Source organism: Nomascus leucogenys, chromosome 15 (assembly GCF_006542625.1).
Source record: "Nomascus leucogenys isolate Asia chromosome 15, Asia_NLE_v1, whole genome shotgun sequence".
In the NCBI taxonomy this organism is placed as follows: Eukaryota; Metazoa; Chordata; class Mammalia; order Primates; family Hylobatidae; genus Nomascus; species Nomascus leucogenys.
In genome coordinates this window covers 671,475-686,673 of record NC_044395.1, presented here as the reverse complement: position 1 = coordinate 686,673, position 15,199 = coordinate 671,475, and the positions used below count along the sequence as shown (strand labels likewise).

Genomic DNA, 15,199 nt, shown 5'->3' with positions numbered 1-15,199 from the left:
CGAGCCCCGAGGACTTCTGGGAATTGTAGTCCTGGCCTCTTGGGAGCCCGCCTGGCACCTGGGTTGTTAGGGCCCGTGGGAGGACTACAACCCCCAGAGTGCAGTGGGACAGGCGTTGCCGGGTTGCAGGTCCCGCCAGTGCAAGCGCAACGGAGGTCGAAGGCGTTCAGACTCTTAGCTGAACGCGGAGCTGCGACGGCTATGCTGTGGAGCGGCTGCCGGCGTCTCGGGGCGCGCCTCGGCTGCCTGCCCGGCGGTCTGCGGGCCCTCGTCCAGACCGGCCACCGGAGCTTGACCTCCTGCATCGACCGTAAGGATCTCCTGGGCGGGCAGGAGGACAGGTGTCCAGAACCCCGGCGGACATACGTCCGCGAAGGGCTGCAGTCTCCCTGTTCCATCCAGTCACCCCGGCGTCAGCTCCCTTTCCGGCCAGTCACCCCCCCGGCCTGGCTGCCTACTCCGGCCGGTCATCCCCGGCCCGGCTGCCCCCTCCGGTCGGTCACCACCATCTGGGTCCCCATCTGGCCCGTCACCCCCGCCCGGGTCCTCCTCCGGCCGGTCATCCCCCCGCAGGTTCCCCCCTCCGGCCCGTCACCCCGGCCCGGGTCCTCCTGCGGCCGGTCACCCTCGGATGCTTAGAGAAGTGAAGAAACTTGGGGCTTGGTTGTTGTTGGGTTGGTTGGTTTTTAATCATAACAGGAGGTCATAAAGGCAGTGAGAATATAAGAAGCTGGCTGGGTGCTGATGGTGACAACTGAACAAGAACTCCAGGTCATACAAGATTTGCTCACACACAAAGATTTGGTATCTTAACACCTCTGGCTATAAGACACTTAGTGTTGAAACTCATGCAGGAAAAATAATTATTATTGCTAGTGGGAAACTCTACCAGAGCTGACAAACTTGAGTGTCTTTAGGCTCGGAACAGTAATTTGAATGTAGCAAGGAGTGGTGGAGACCCCGCCAGTTTGTGACTTATCCGCCAAGAATCTTTATAAACACGTTTTTCTTCTGAAATATTTTTAAATTTATTTTAAATAAATGACAGTTTTCTTTACAACAGAATAAGTCCCTTAGATGTAAGATCTATAAAGTACAGTAAGGCATAGAATACTGTTTTCTTTTGAAAGTCCTAAAACTCATTCAAGAGGTGCTGCCCTGTCCTAGCGCTTACAATTTGATAACCCAGATTACCCTGGTCGATACCAAAGCAGATAAGGAATTATTTAGAGGTGGGTTTTGTTGTTGTTTGCATCTTGCTTACACTTGAGTGGCTCTGCAGTAAAAGGCTTTTCCCATTTCAGTTGGACTGTTTTTCTATTTAGCTTACCTTTTTAGTGTATATGTATTGGCATCTTGAACTCTGCTAGTAACTGGCAAAGTTCATGAATGGTGGTATTTGTTTTGTTTTTATAGTGTATTTCCTTCTGGGAACTTGTGTTTACTTATGCATATGATTTGCATAAAACTATTTCCTTCTGTTAGAATGCAACTCAGATTTATTTCTTAAGCCTGTGGTTCCTTGAACTATTTGTTTTAGGAAGTAGCCATTTACAGAAGAAGAAGATTTGTTAACATTTAATGAGCTCTTGCTAGGATTGAAATAGTCATCCTTTGTGTGAATGGATCTTATTTATTTATTTTTTTGAGATGGAGTCTCGTTCTGTTGCCCGGGCTGGAGTACAGTGGCGCAATCTCAACTCACCGCAACCTCTGTCCCACGGGTTCAAGCAATTCTTGTGCCTCAGCCTCCCAAGTAGCTGGGATTACAGGCACGTGCCACTATGCCCAGCTAATTTTTATATGTTTAGTAGAGACGGGGTTTCACCATGTTGGACAGCTGGTCTTGAACTCCTGACCTCAAGTGATCCACCTGCCTTGGCCTCCCCAAGGGCTGGGATTACAGGCATGAGCCACTGCGCCTGGCTGGATCATATTTATTTTTGTAACCCCAGCATTGCTACCTAGTAAACACCCAATAAACATTCTTTTGGAAATGATCTTTGAGCCATGGTCTATAGTAACAGCAACCCTTGTACAAAATTGTGTGAATAAATGGCCTGACCTCAGTCAGAGAACCATGAATTGTTTATCCCTAACTCTGTTCCTGAGAGTAACACCCAACATAGCTTTCTGCTCTGAGTTTCTCAAGGCAGCCTAATCGTTAATCCTCAGAACTCTTCATTTTGGACTTTCCCATTTTAATGAGAGTACTGATCACAGAAAGCAGTGCCCTCTGCAGGCTCGCATAGCCAGCCATTACTGATGCCCAGATTTGCCCCAAGGAACAGACTCTGGCACCTGCACTTGTGTTCTTCTTTAAGGACTGCATCACTTGTAGGCACTGAAGTAAATTATTGTCAAGTGTGGCGCCATAGTCTTCCCATAGTGCTCTTTTTTCTTTTTTTCTTCTTTTGAAACGGAGTCATGCTGTCACCCAGGCTAGAGTGCAATGGCACGATCTCAGCTCACTGCAACCTCTGCCTCCTGGGTTCAAGTGATTCTCCTATCTCACCCTCCCGAGTAGCTGGGATTACAGGCATGCGCCACCACACCCAGCTAATTTTTGTATTTTTAGTAGAGGCGGGGTTTCTCCATGTTGGTCAGGCTGGTCTTGAGCTCCTGACCTCAGGTGATGTGCCTGCCTCGGCCTCCTGAAGTGCTGGGATTACAGGTGTGAACCATCATGCCCAGCCCATAGTGCTCTTCAGTGTCAGCTATAATCACTGTGGCCTCAACCTCTAGCTCTGTAAGTGCATTTTACTAAGTGGCTAGGATAAGAGATGTCTGGAAGTCCCCCATCCTGTTCTAGGTTGATCTGGATGTGTGCTAGAACTGTCCTTTCTCTGTATGACAAGTGGAATAATGATAGCAGATGCCATTCTCTAGCTGTTAAAGGCTGTACTGTGTATGGGAAATACTACAGCAGATCCACTGTCACAACTTCATGGTGCTTCTTGCTGGCAACACCCTTCCCTGACCCTGTCCTACAACAGTATATGCAATCCTGCCCCCAGCTTCCGTGGGACTTAATGAAGAGCAGAAAGAATTTCAGAAAGTGGCCTTTGACTTTGCTGCCCGAGAGATGGCTCCAAATATGGCAGAATGGGACCAGAAGGTAGGAGTTTTTCTTGTGCTTAGACGTTCTAACAGATGTCTCAGGCAGACCTTTATCTTTGTCTCCTGATAATGTAATTGTTAAATGTCTCCTCCACTTACCAACTCTTACTGCAAGTAAGAATACCGGTAGTGGGTGATTTTTCCTAGAAGGCATCCTGATCCTCTTGTACGTAACTTTTTTGTTGTTAGTTGAATAAAGATTTCGATATAAAACTAAGGCAGTTCTATAGATAATAAAAAGAAACTTCTTAATGCCAGAAAAAGTTTTTACAGGACCCATGTTAACTGATAACCACTGTAAGATGACAAATAGGCATATTAAGAGAATTCATATGCTCTAGCATGTGCAAGCATCCTAATCCCCTCAATGTACCCTCTAAAAGGAAGGCTGTCTCTGAATCAGTTGCTGATCACCCTGCTCTCTTTTGTACATAGGAGCTGTTCCCAGTGGATGTGATGCGGAAGGCAGCCCAGCTAGGCTTCGGAGGGGTCTACGTACAAACAGATGTGGGTGGGTCTGGGCTGTCACGTCTTGATACCTCTGTCATTTTTGAAGCCTTGGCTACAGGCTGCACCAGCACCACAGCCTATATAAGCATCCACAAGTGAGTGCCCAAGCTTGGAAGGCACAATGAAGTGCTCACACAGGCTGACTGGAGAGTTCAGATTCGTAGGAAAAAGATTGATCTTTTGAAGCTGAGTGTCCTCAAGGAACTCGACTTAAAAGTACACTCTAAGGGCCGGGTGCAGTGGCTTATGCCTGTAATCCCAGCACTTTCGGAGGCTGAGGCAGGCAGATCATGAGGCCAGGAGTTTGAGACCAGCCTGGCCAATGTTGTGAAACCCCGTCTCTACTAAAAAATATAAAAAATTAGCTGGGTGTGGTGGCTGGCACCTGTAGTCCCAGCTACTCGGGAGGCTGAGGCAGGAGGATGGCATGAACCCGGGAGGCGGAGCTTGCAGTGAGCCGAGATGGACCACTGCACTCCAGCCTGGGTGACAGAGCGAGACTCCGTCTCAAAAAAATAAATAAATAAAATAAGTACACGCTAGGTCTGTTGCTGCCTATTGGACTTGATTCTGTCGTCCTGTGTATTGCTTAGGGAATCAGGTCGGCCAGCTTTCTCAGAAATCTTATTTTGAGCTGGTACCAGGAGACTTCTCCAATAGAGTGATCAGGGTCATCTCACCCTTTTATTTATTTATTTTTAAGATGGAGTCTTGCTCTGTCGCCCAGGCTAGAGTGCAGTGGCAGGATCTCGGCTCACTGCAACCTCCGTCTCCCGGGTTCAAGTGATTCTCCTGCCTCAGCCTCCTGAGTAGCTGGGATTACAAGCATGTGCCACCACACCTGGCTAATTTTTTTTTTGTATTTTTTAGTAGAGACGGGGTTTCACCATGTTAGTCAGGCTGGTCTCAAACTCCTGACTTTGTGATCCGCCCGCCTCAGCCTCCCATAGTGCTGGGATTATAGATGTGAGCCACCGCACCCGGCCCCTCTCACCCTTTTCCTCAATCCAAAGATGGAACTGCCAGTGATTTGAGGAAGTAATAGAAACTACTAATAGAAAGTACATATAACTCTGATTTTTAGAGGCTCGTGTAACCGAACTGGAAGTAGTACAGACGTCCTGGTGGGAAGCACCTCAGCCTGGTTATCTCTGAGTAGTCCTTATTCCAGGAATATGTTTTAATCCAGCCTTTGCCTTTAAAGAATCTTCCCAATTGTGACTCTCCCCTTCCCACTCTTCTGCTTTACTCTACTGCCCTGCCCTTTGTTCTCTTTCCCCTTCTCCCCCAATTTTTTTTCTTTTCCATCTTTATTTCTGTCATTGTCTTTTCTTCTTGGTGTACCTATCAGCATGTGTGCCTGGATGATTGATAGCTTTGGAAATGAGGAACAGAGGCACAAATTTTGCCCACCGCTCTGTACCATGGAGAAGTTTGCTTCCTATTGCCTCACTGAACCAGGTGAGTTTGCCACACTGCACTGAGATATAGCAGGGAGAGATGCTTCCTGCTCAGATGGCATTACCGAGCACTCCTTCCAGCCTCTTGACACGTTGAGCCACTGTTTATCTAGCTGTTCGGTTGAGGAGTAATAGAGTCCTATGACCTGATGTCACAAGGACCAAGAAGCCTATCTGGTGTGTTGGGAGGTAGACAGTGGCCTGACTGGTATGAGCAGTTTCTACCAAGTACAGAGAGTTCCTTTGGCCACCTGGGTTTTGCAGTGGCACACTCTGAGCAGTGTCTGTTTAGGGAAGGTCTCCTAGCGACCTCACTGACTTTCTCACCTTCTCTCTGCTGCCTTTTGATCCCTCCTCAGGAAGTGGGAGTGATGCTGCCTCTCTTCTGACCTCTGCTAAGAAACAGGGAGATCATTACATCCTCAATGGCTCCAAGGTACTAGCTTGCGTCCTCCCAGAGCGCTTTGGAGATTGTTCCCAGCTTCCTCCTGACATCCTCTGGTTCCTTCACATCTGCGGGTTAATACTCCCATAGGATTTTTATGTGTTGGGAAGAGAATCTCTGACCCATTTCTCTTTCTTTCTTCTCACTGTTTCTATCTCTCCTAATCTGATTCCAGATCATTTCATTGACTTTTGTCTATCCTTTTTATACTCTCTTGAACTGTTATCTCTGATTCTGCAGTCACTGCAGCTGCCTTTTACCCCTCCTCAGTCTCTGTGCCATTGGACCTTACTGTTAGGAGGACCCCAGTGGTGTTCCCAGATGCTGTGAGAACTCAAGCATTCCCTGGTCCTTTTGCACCCCTTTTACCCCCACAGGCCTTCATCAGTGGTGCTGGTGAGTCAGACATCTATGTGGTCATGTGCCGAACAGGAGGACCAGGCCCCAAGGGCATCTCATGCATAGTTGTTGAGAAGGGGACCCCTGGCCTCAGCTTTGGCAAGAAGGAGAAAAAGGTGAGTGGCTGTTGAACAGGAAACAATTCTGGTTATGAGACTCTGCCACCTGCCAGCCCAACTCCTGCTCTATTTCAGAAAACAGGTTTGCATACTTGCTAACCTACCTTTGAAGCAGTTGCTTCTATTAGGATTTTCAACAGAAGCCTATGAAATACAATAGGGCGTTAAACACTAGGCCTCTGGGGAAAGTGACAACGTTTGCCAGTAAATTCTTCAAGCCACCTGTTAGTGTTCTGACCTCTCCTGCCTCTGCTTTTGGCCTGTGTTCCTTATCCAGCTTCTTACGTTGGCGCACTTTGTTGCTCCAGGAAGAGACACTTACACAAGACCTGGTGTTGACTACAAGTCTCAGTAATGGAAGGCAGGTGGTCCCTTTTTCTTCTTTTATTAAAAATAAAGTAAAACTCATTGGAGATGATTGTGGGTATTTCAGCAACCTAAGAAGGACACTTAGGTACTGTAAGTAATTTGAAAAGTAAGATACTTCTAGGATTAGGAGCCACCACAGCCAGGGCATGAACGGGAGACCTGTGATTATGTAACCGTAATTGGTAGTAAGGGCTCAAGACCCATTCAGATTTTTTAGACCAGATGCTCAAAGCAGTCATCTCTCTCTAGTTTGTACTGTTATGGGGGGACTTTGTGAGAGAAGCAGATAATGAAATGACCCCTCAGTGTACCTCTTTCTCACAGCTCCTTGGGTTTCCGTATTTTCCTACCGGATCCTTCCTGATCCTCTGTAACTGCAAGGCATTATGCATTTAGCACCCCCTTCTCTTTGGTAACACAGCAACCATTTCCTAGGCTTCTACTGTGTGCAAAGCCCGTGCTAACTCCTGGGCAGGAAGATAAAAGGCTTAGAAATGGAGTTTATCCTATCAACAAAAGAGAGCAAGGAAATGATGTAAAGGCAGTCATATTTTCAGAGCCAGAGAGGAACTGGGAGATTGTAGATAGTTTGTGGTTTTCAATCAGAGGCACTGAAATTGGGGGCAGTTGGTGTCACAATCCTAAAAGAAGTTGTGAGAAGTGTTTGTAGGTTAGTCAGGTAGACATTAGAAAGTAGATTCTCTTAATAAGTTAGAAAATGTTTAGCTGAAACAGATATCTTTGTGAGTGCTGACAGGCCTTTAAACCTGAACTTGTTCCTCATTTTAAGTTCTTGTGGGTCTAAGTCTTGGCTGCTGAAACCCACGCCTCACAGGCTCCTGTCCCCAGGGAAGGCCGCCCCACCCGCTGGATTGTTGGGCAACCACACAGTCCCTGATTTTTGCCAGGTGGGGTGGAACTCCCAGCCAACACGAGCTGTGATCTTCGAAGACTGTGCTGTCCCTGTGGCCAACAGAATTGGGAGCGAGGGGCAGGGCTTCCTCATTGCCGTGAAAGGACTGAACGGAGGGAGGATCAATATTGGTGAGACACGCAGGGGTGCGGCAGGGAGGTAGCGGTCCGGGACCAGCACTGCTGTTTTCCAGCTCGGTTGGAACGTCGGCGCTCTTCCCCTCTAGCTTCCTGCTCCCTGGGGGCTGCCCACGCCTCTGTCGTCCTCACCCGAGACCACCTCAATGTCCGGAAGCAGTTTGGAGAGCCTCTGGCCAGTAACCAGGTAACCTCTCCCTTGCCTCCACATGGCTTTGCACCGTTTGCAGCCCGGGACCTGCTCTAGGGCCCACATTTTCTAGGAGAGAAGCCAGGAAATTCCTCTGTCAGTCCCACCACTGTCCTAGCCAGAGCTTGTGCTTTATTTCTGTCCATCTTTTCTCGGGATATCTTTAACGATATTAAAGTGTCAGGTGAGTGAAGTGGACTTAGCACTTAAAAGCAATAAATTTCCTCTGTAGAAAAAGCAAGAGACTTTGAAGCTTTGGATCACTTAGAAAAGGCACCTCAGAGATGTCTTACCAAGGCTCCTGCACCAGGTGCTGGTCTAAGCCCCTCAGTCTTGTCTGGTTCTCTTCTCCCTGTGCCACAGTACTTGCAATTCAAACTGGCTGATATGGCAACAAGGCTGGTGGCCGCGCGGCTGATGATCCGCAATGCAGCAGTGGCTCTGCAGGAAGAGAGGAAAGATGCAGTGGCCTTGTGCTCCATGGCCAAGCTCTTTGCTACAGATGAATGCTTTGCTGTAAGTGACTCCTCGGGCTCTCCTGGGATGGACAGGGAACAGCTGCTAGGCCCAGGGGTCTTGAGAGACAGGAGTCAGCTTTGGAACCCAGCCCTCCTGGAATCCCACAAGGATCACCTTAAGCTTAAGGATATAAATTAACTCATGAGCGGCGTATGTGGGAGCTCTCATCGCTAGCTTTTAGGCCTGCTGCATGCCATTATACACTTCATTATGTCACTGTTGTTTGGTTGTGTTCTAGGCGAGAAACCACCTTTGGAAGGTTCACAGCAGCCCAAATTTAGCACTCTGCCATGTTTACATTGTCAGGCTGCATTGCCACTAGGGGGAACCATAGCTTTTTATCATCCCAGCCAGGGTGGCTGTGGGCAGCTTCTGCCTGGCAGGTAATAAGGGAAAGGGGCAGAGGGCTTTGAGTCACCTGTCTGGGGGGAACTGACAAGTTTAGTAGGTGAACTTCCCTTGTCTCTAACCATGCAGAACATGGAGGACCTCTTTGAGCTTGGCTGTTTGTGGTTCTTTCATTAGTTTATGGCGGGCTGCCAGATCGTGGGCTGGGGTAGGAAGGGAAGCTGCTTGCTCCACAGTCTTCCCAGAGTCCAAGATGTCTAGTCCCTGTCTCCCTGCAGATCTGCAACCAGGCCTTACAGATGCACGGGGGCTATGGCTACCTGAAGGATTACGCTGTTCAGCAGTACGTGCGGGACTCCAGGGTCCACCAGATTCTAGAAGGTAAAAATTGCCAGAGGTTATTCTCTTCCCTTCAGAACAGGGGCAGGATCACTGCTTTCGCCACTGCGTCTGTCCCCATGCCTCCTGGGCCTCAGGGTCCAGTCAAGCCCTGTCTTGAGGCTTCCTCCTCCCTCCCTTTCCACAGGGCTGTTCTGGCAGAGGCTTGGTGCATAAAAACAGCTCCAGCCTGGAGTCCAGAGCCTCAGCTTCGTCAGTATGGGTGGGCATCAGATCGCTCTGCTACTGCCCTTTTCCTCTGTAGATTGGCGAGAAGGGTGAACTGAGATAATGGATGCGAAAGCATGTTGAAAACTACAGCCGGGGCTTTTCTCTAAGGTTATAGAGTACGTGGTTCTCAGGGATCCAAGAACAGTGATGTACAAGGCAAATGTGAGCCAGGATGGTCATCAGTAGCTCTATATTGATTATCAGCCAGATGGCCTAAAAGATACCTGTCTCAATATTACTAGTGTGTTTTTCAATAAAATAAACCATCAGTATGTGGGTATCTTCTTGGTAGTCACAGACATTCTGTCTAGGAAACATGTAAGCCGTTGGGGTCAGGCTCGGAGCCTGGCTCTCTCCACTCTCTACAGCTAGTGCAGAAGTCTTGAAATGACACAACTCTTGGAAAAGCAGGAGGGGCAGAGGCTTCTTTGAGCGACTTCAGTGAAGCAACGTGAGGCTGCCTTGCTGGAAACATTATATAATGGGGCTTCCCTGCCCCTTTCACAGCATGCTTCTCAAACCTCAACCTGTGCTGGAATCGCCTGGAGGGCATGGGAGCACAGACTCAACCTCAGAGCTTCTGCTCCAGAGGGTCTAGTGTGGGCCTGGGAATTTGTATCTGCAACAAGTCTTCAAGTGAGGCTGCCACAGCTTGTCTGAGAACCACACTTTGAGACCTACCACTCTGGTGTTAATGTCAGAGTCACAGGCTACCACAGGTTAGACTGCTGCTTTCTTCTGCAAACCTCATTCCAGAAGGATGTTTATGGGCTCAGTCGCCAGTGTTCAAACTGAATTCCCCAGACTCTTTTTCCTTCCATTACTCTTGGAATTGCTTTCTCACTGAGCTTTATGGGCGTAGGAAACTTCACCTTCATTCTAACTCTCAACCCTGCAGTAATAAGCAGGAAAACATTTATTTTAGGCCACACCATCACCCACTTACAGAAGAATTGGGGCACTCACCACTGTATCACTTTGTTTCATCGTGGACTTTACTTTGAATAAATCTACAATTTATGCTTTATTTGAGACGATGTGACTACTGATTCCTCGAGGGGGTTTATATTTCTTTTTGCATTAAAGGCCACTGCTAAAAATGAAGCAAATAATTGATACCCTCCTTTCAGGGAAAATGTTTTCATTCTTTTATAAATCAGTTTTCTGATTACCAAAGAAATGTGTATTTATTGTTGAAACCTTATAAAATTAGGAAAAGTAGGCTGGGTGCAGTAGCTTCTGCCTGTAATCCCAGCACTTTGGGAGGCTAAGGCGGGTGGGTCACGTGAGGCCAGGAGTTCGAGACCAGCTTGGCCACCATGGCGAAACCCCACCTCTACTAAAAATACAAAAAATTGGCTGGGCACGGTGGCTCACACCTATAATCCCAGGTGTGATTTGGGAGGCTGAGACGGGTGGATCATATGAGGTCATGAGTTCGAGACCAGCCTGGCCAACCTGGTGAAGCCCCGACTGTCTAAAAATATAAAAAGTTAGCTGGGTGTGGTGGTGCACGCCTGGAATCCCAGCTACTCGAGAGGCTGAGGCAGGAAGATCGCTTGAACCCAGGTAGTGGAGGTTGCAGTGAGCCAAGATTGCACCACTGCACTCCAGCCTGGGCGACAGTGAGACTCCACCTAAAAACAATACAGAAAATTAGTTGGGCCTGGTGGGGCTTGGTGGCACATGCTTGTGGTCCCAGCTACTCAGGAGGCTGAGGCAAGAGAATTGCTTGAACCTGGGAGGTGGAGGTTGCAGTGAGCCAAGATCACACCACTGCACTCCAGCCTGGGTGACAGCAAGACTGTCTCAAAAGAAAAGTAAAAGAAAAAAAATCACTCATGTTTCCACATCCAGAATGTTATTTTGGTACATCTCCTTTTAGGCATTTTACTGTGCCTTTGTTGGTACATTTTTAATTTTAATTAGAATTGTCCTGTATATACTGTTTTTATTCTGCCTTTTTAAACTTTATATAAGATTTTTACCATCAGAAGAAGTTTTTTAAAAAGTATTATTTCCTGACATTTTTCAGTACTTTGTAGAGAAGTCTCTGATAATCTCATCTCTCCCAGGCTAAAAGCAATGATTCTAGTTTAAATCTGCAGCTACTCTGAACTAGGCCTGGAGCAGCCTGGTCAGAGCTTTACTAAACTCTCAGACTTTGCTGCTATGAAATTCTTCCTCCTTCCTCCCTCTTACAGGTAGCAATGAAGTGATGAGGATACTGATCTCTAGAAGCCTGCTTCAGGACTAGAACCCACACTTGTTCTGGCCTGGTGTTCAGTGCGACTGCAGTCAGTGTTAGTGGTGCCATGTGGGCCGCTCTATTCCAAAGGAATCATGGATTAGACCCAAGGGCTGAGCTCCTCTAGGGCAGGACCTGCACCCTCTGTGTTGGCAGCAGCATCGGGTCTCGGACTGGGGCAGGATCCCCAGTGGAACCGGAAAAGCTGGCCTGATGAGAAATGTCAGAAGAACACATACTACCTTGTTTTCCTAATGCCAGAAAGGTGACCAGTGAAGATTCACTGTCAAACCATGGAAGTCCTTTCTTGGATCCACTTTATCTTGATGAGTCTGCATTTTGCTGGTTCACTGGATCCCTCCTTTAGGGGCCAGGGGACTTTCACTGAGGCTCTTCCTGATTCTAGAGCAAAGGTGTGGGAAGGGGAAATGGGGGAATGCCCTCCTGTCTGTGTCGTTCTCTGTGCCACAGCTACAGATGCAGAAGGTTTCTCTGGATAGCATACCTCTGAATGTAAATCATGATAAAATGGATATTTGGGAAACTTACTCCTAAGCTGTGATTTAAGGTATATTTCTACTTCTGGACTGCCTCAATATCAAGGGCTGAGACTTTCGAATTTTGAATATTTGTTGGGTTTCATGTTAAGAAGCGTGTGGTCTAGGAATGGTATTCAGTGTTTCTCTTCCTGATAAACACTTTGAATATTTTTTTGTGTGTGTTTTTGTTTCCTTTTCTGAAGCTATTCCTCTTTTTACATATTTTTAATCACATTGATAAAATCTCTCCTTCACCACCTCTGGTTCTACTAAAGTTGATTTTTATTTGAAATGTTTAATTATATTTGATTAAACACTTAACTGGATTTTGGAATAATAAAACTCGTCCAATTTGGCTTTTAAAAAGCAGGCTCCTTAAATTATTAATAACTTTGCAAACTAAGCATTATGATGTATGAAAGTAGAATTAAAGTAAGATTCAAAGATGGGGACTTTAGGAGACCTTGTTTTGTTTCTTTCTTTGCTGTTTTTGTTATTTTTGAGACAGAATCTCACTCTGTCGCCCAGGCTGGAGTGCAGTGGTGCAATCTCAGCTCACTGCAACTTCTGCCTCTGGGGTTCAAGCAATTCTCATGCCTCAGCCTCACAAGTAGCCAGGACTGCAGGTGCAAGCCACCACGTCCGGCTAATTTTTGTATTTTTAGTAGAGACAGGGTTTCACCGTGTTGGCTAGGCTGGTCTCAAACTCCTAGCCTCAAGTGATCTGCCCACTTCAGCCTCCCAAAGTGCTGGGATTACAGGGGTGAGCCACTGTGCCCAGCCAGGGGAACTCTATTATAACTTATCATTACATTTCTCCATCCCCTCATCCCTATTGAAAAAAATACGCAAGACATTAACTACAAGCCAATGTTTAGAGAGAAGAAAATATGTGTCTGTAACAACAAATACTATCTTTTTTGAATGAAGGAACTTTTGGACACTGCAGGAGGACAACGTGTGGGTATATTACAAAGTTTAAAATGTATTTCTGCCGTCCAAGGCCTTATTTAAGAGAGGAGCTAAGAGCTGTATTGCAAGGTAATGATATATATCTGTGTAAAGCTGAGATGGCAACAACCTATAAAAGTGATGAGGGAGGAAGGGATTCAAATTAAGCTTTTATGACAATGTGGTCAGGCATGGTGGCTCACACCAGAAGCCCTAACTACTTGGGAGTCTAAGGTGGGAGGATTGCATGAGCCCAGGAATTTGAGGCTGCGGTGAGCTACAATCATGCCACTGTACTCCAGCCTGGGTGACAGAGTGAGACCCTTGTCTCTGAAGAAAAGAAAAAAAGATTTTATGAAAACATATAATAGGATCAAGAAAGTCAATTTCAGACAGGAAGGAACCAGGAGCAGAAAAAGTACAGGATTTATGTAAAAGCTGTTTACGCTTTGGTTTAATTGTGGTTTGGGGTTGGCATGAGACAGACGGAAAATAGAAGTTGAATCCGGATGGAGAGTTATGAAAGCCAAGGCTGGGGCTTTATTTGGTAAGCAGTGGAGAGCCATGGAAGGTTTTTAATGCGGAAGATAGGAGATTGATTCATTCATAAGAGCATTCTGGAGTGCATATGTGGAATGAATATGAGTGAGGCAAGACAGAAGATAAGACATACCAGTTAACGGGTTCTTGAAATAGTCAAGGAATGGGGCAATTCATGCTGAACGTGGAGGTGAAAGGAAAGAAGTGATGGCAAATGCAGACCTGTCTGCTGTGGAACTTGAAGACCTCGCTAGTAGGCTGCTTCCTGGCATTCCAGTCCTGAGAGGCTTCTATTTTGACCCAAAGCAAAAACAAATGCTATGTTAATGTCTTCCTATGTGTCCCCTTCATAAGATTTTGGTGAAATCATATTAAAAGTGCATTTCTCGGTATCACTCTCAGTTATTTAGAGATTTCAGTTCCCCAGTACCCTGGCAAGGGATTTGACGAATGTAGCAAGAACATCGCGAACTTTGAGCTAATTTATATCATTGCTCATTTGTCTATTTCATAAATAAAAGCAAGAAAACCAGAGCAACAAATGTCTTAAGGAAAAGCCTGTGTGTCAGGGGCCGTATAGGTGCAGAACACATACAGGTAACCAAATACAACTTCGCTGGACAGACCTAATGGACTGGGGGCTGGGAAAGAGGAGACACAATTTCAGTAGGAGGTGGCAAGAACAAAGGCATACACACCGTGCTTTGAGGCATGAGAGGCCTTGCGGTCATAACACAATGACTTAGGTCAGAATTGGATTTCCACGTGGTTTTAATCCTAATAATTCCTCAAACTGCCTCCAGTTATTACAGTTGTGAGGAAAATCTAACTGTACACACACACACACACACACACACACAAGAATATTTACGGAATCTTAAAATTTTCTCTTCCTCTATAGATGTGATAAATTAGAAATGCCGTTTTTACTTTAGTGCTGATCCAATGATACTTTTACTTTAAAAACACTAAGATTCCTCCAAAGCATTTTCCATGTATCTCTTGGTTTTTATGAGGGGTTCTTGCACAGAGGAGACATTCAAGAAATCCTAGCGTGAAATTGACTTGAGTAAAACAGCAACTACCAGTGCTGCCAGCAGCCGCAGTTTGGGCCCCAGATCCAGACTCCTACATCTAGATGTGATTGCCTGCCCTGCCACTTACTAATTGTGTGGCTTTGTTACCGAAACACCAGGTCCTGCTGCTCACCGCACAGAAAGCCGATGACTGAGATTGCAAGTGTTGAGAGGAAGAAGCTTTAATCGGGTGTTGCAGCAGAGGAGATGGGAGCTCAGTCAGTCTCAAATCCGTCTCCCTGAGGGAGTCCTATACCAGGGAAGAAATGTACCAATGTGTAAGAAAGCAGGAACTAGGAAGGGGCGCGGAAGCAATTGTGATGAATGAGGGGTCTGGCATCTCATTGTCTGGATGTAGTGATCTAGTGCGTTCCAGTTCTTTGATACCTGTTTTGAGAAGCCTGAAGATCTCTGAGGAAGGAACTCAGATAAAACAAATATAAGGTTCAAGCTTTAACACCAGAGGGTCAATTTCTATGTTTATCCAAAAAACTATATGGGACTACTGGGTCACTGGGTCGCTTTCAGCCTTAAGCAAAATTACCACAGCTCTCTTTAGCTTGTTCCCCCATGTATGTTGGAGATCATAAAAGCTCCTACCTCATAGCATGGTTGGTGAATCAAGAGGAAGAATAAAGGGCTCAGAACGGAGCATATCAAGCAAAGTGTTCTCAATCAATATTAGCATTATTAACCTCTTTCATAAA

General features: G+C 46.4%; 1 protein-coding gene across 5 annotated transcripts; it reads left to right on the top strand.

Moving 5' to 3' along the window:
* The first annotated feature begins 101 nt into the window (after window positions 1-101).
* ACAD8 (acyl-CoA dehydrogenase family member 8) lies at window positions 102-12,291 on the top strand. 5 transcript variants are annotated; one of them, XM_030828871.1, is made up of 11 exons: window positions 102-310; window positions 3,018-3,118; window positions 3,556-3,725; window positions 4,982-5,091; window positions 5,450-5,526; window positions 5,913-6,050; window positions 7,331-7,466; window positions 7,562-7,659; window positions 8,026-8,178; window positions 8,808-8,910; window positions 9,646-10,359. In XM_030828871.1, the coding sequence occupies exons 1-11, from the start codon at window positions 202-204 to the stop codon at window positions 9,810-9,812; spliced, it is 1,362 nt and encodes a 453-aa protein (XP_030684731.1). In that variant the 5' UTR covers window positions 102-201; the 3' UTR covers window positions 9,813-10,359. The 5 variants fall into 5 exon arrangements, with proteins under 5 accessions (XP_030684731.1, XP_030684734.1, XP_030684732.1 ...); XM_030828874.1 differs by having other exon boundaries at window positions 9,507-10,242; XM_030828872.1 differs by having other exon boundaries at window positions 9,475-10,242.
* The last annotated feature ends 2,908 nt before the right edge of the window (window positions 12,292-15,199 follow it).

Coding starts and splice junctions, on each gene's coding strand:
- ACAD8 (XM_030828871.1), top strand. CDS start 202: ATGCTGTGGAGCGGCTGCCGGCGTCTCGGGGCGCGCCTCGGCTGCCTG. Junction 5,092..5,449: donor CTATTGCCTCACTGAACCAG/GTGAGTTTGCCA, acceptor ATCCCTCCTCAG/GAAGTGGGAGTGATGCTGCC. Junction 5,527..5,912: donor ACATCCTCAATGGCTCCAAG/GTACTAGCTTGC, acceptor TTACCCCCACAG/GCCTTCATCAGTGGTGCTGG.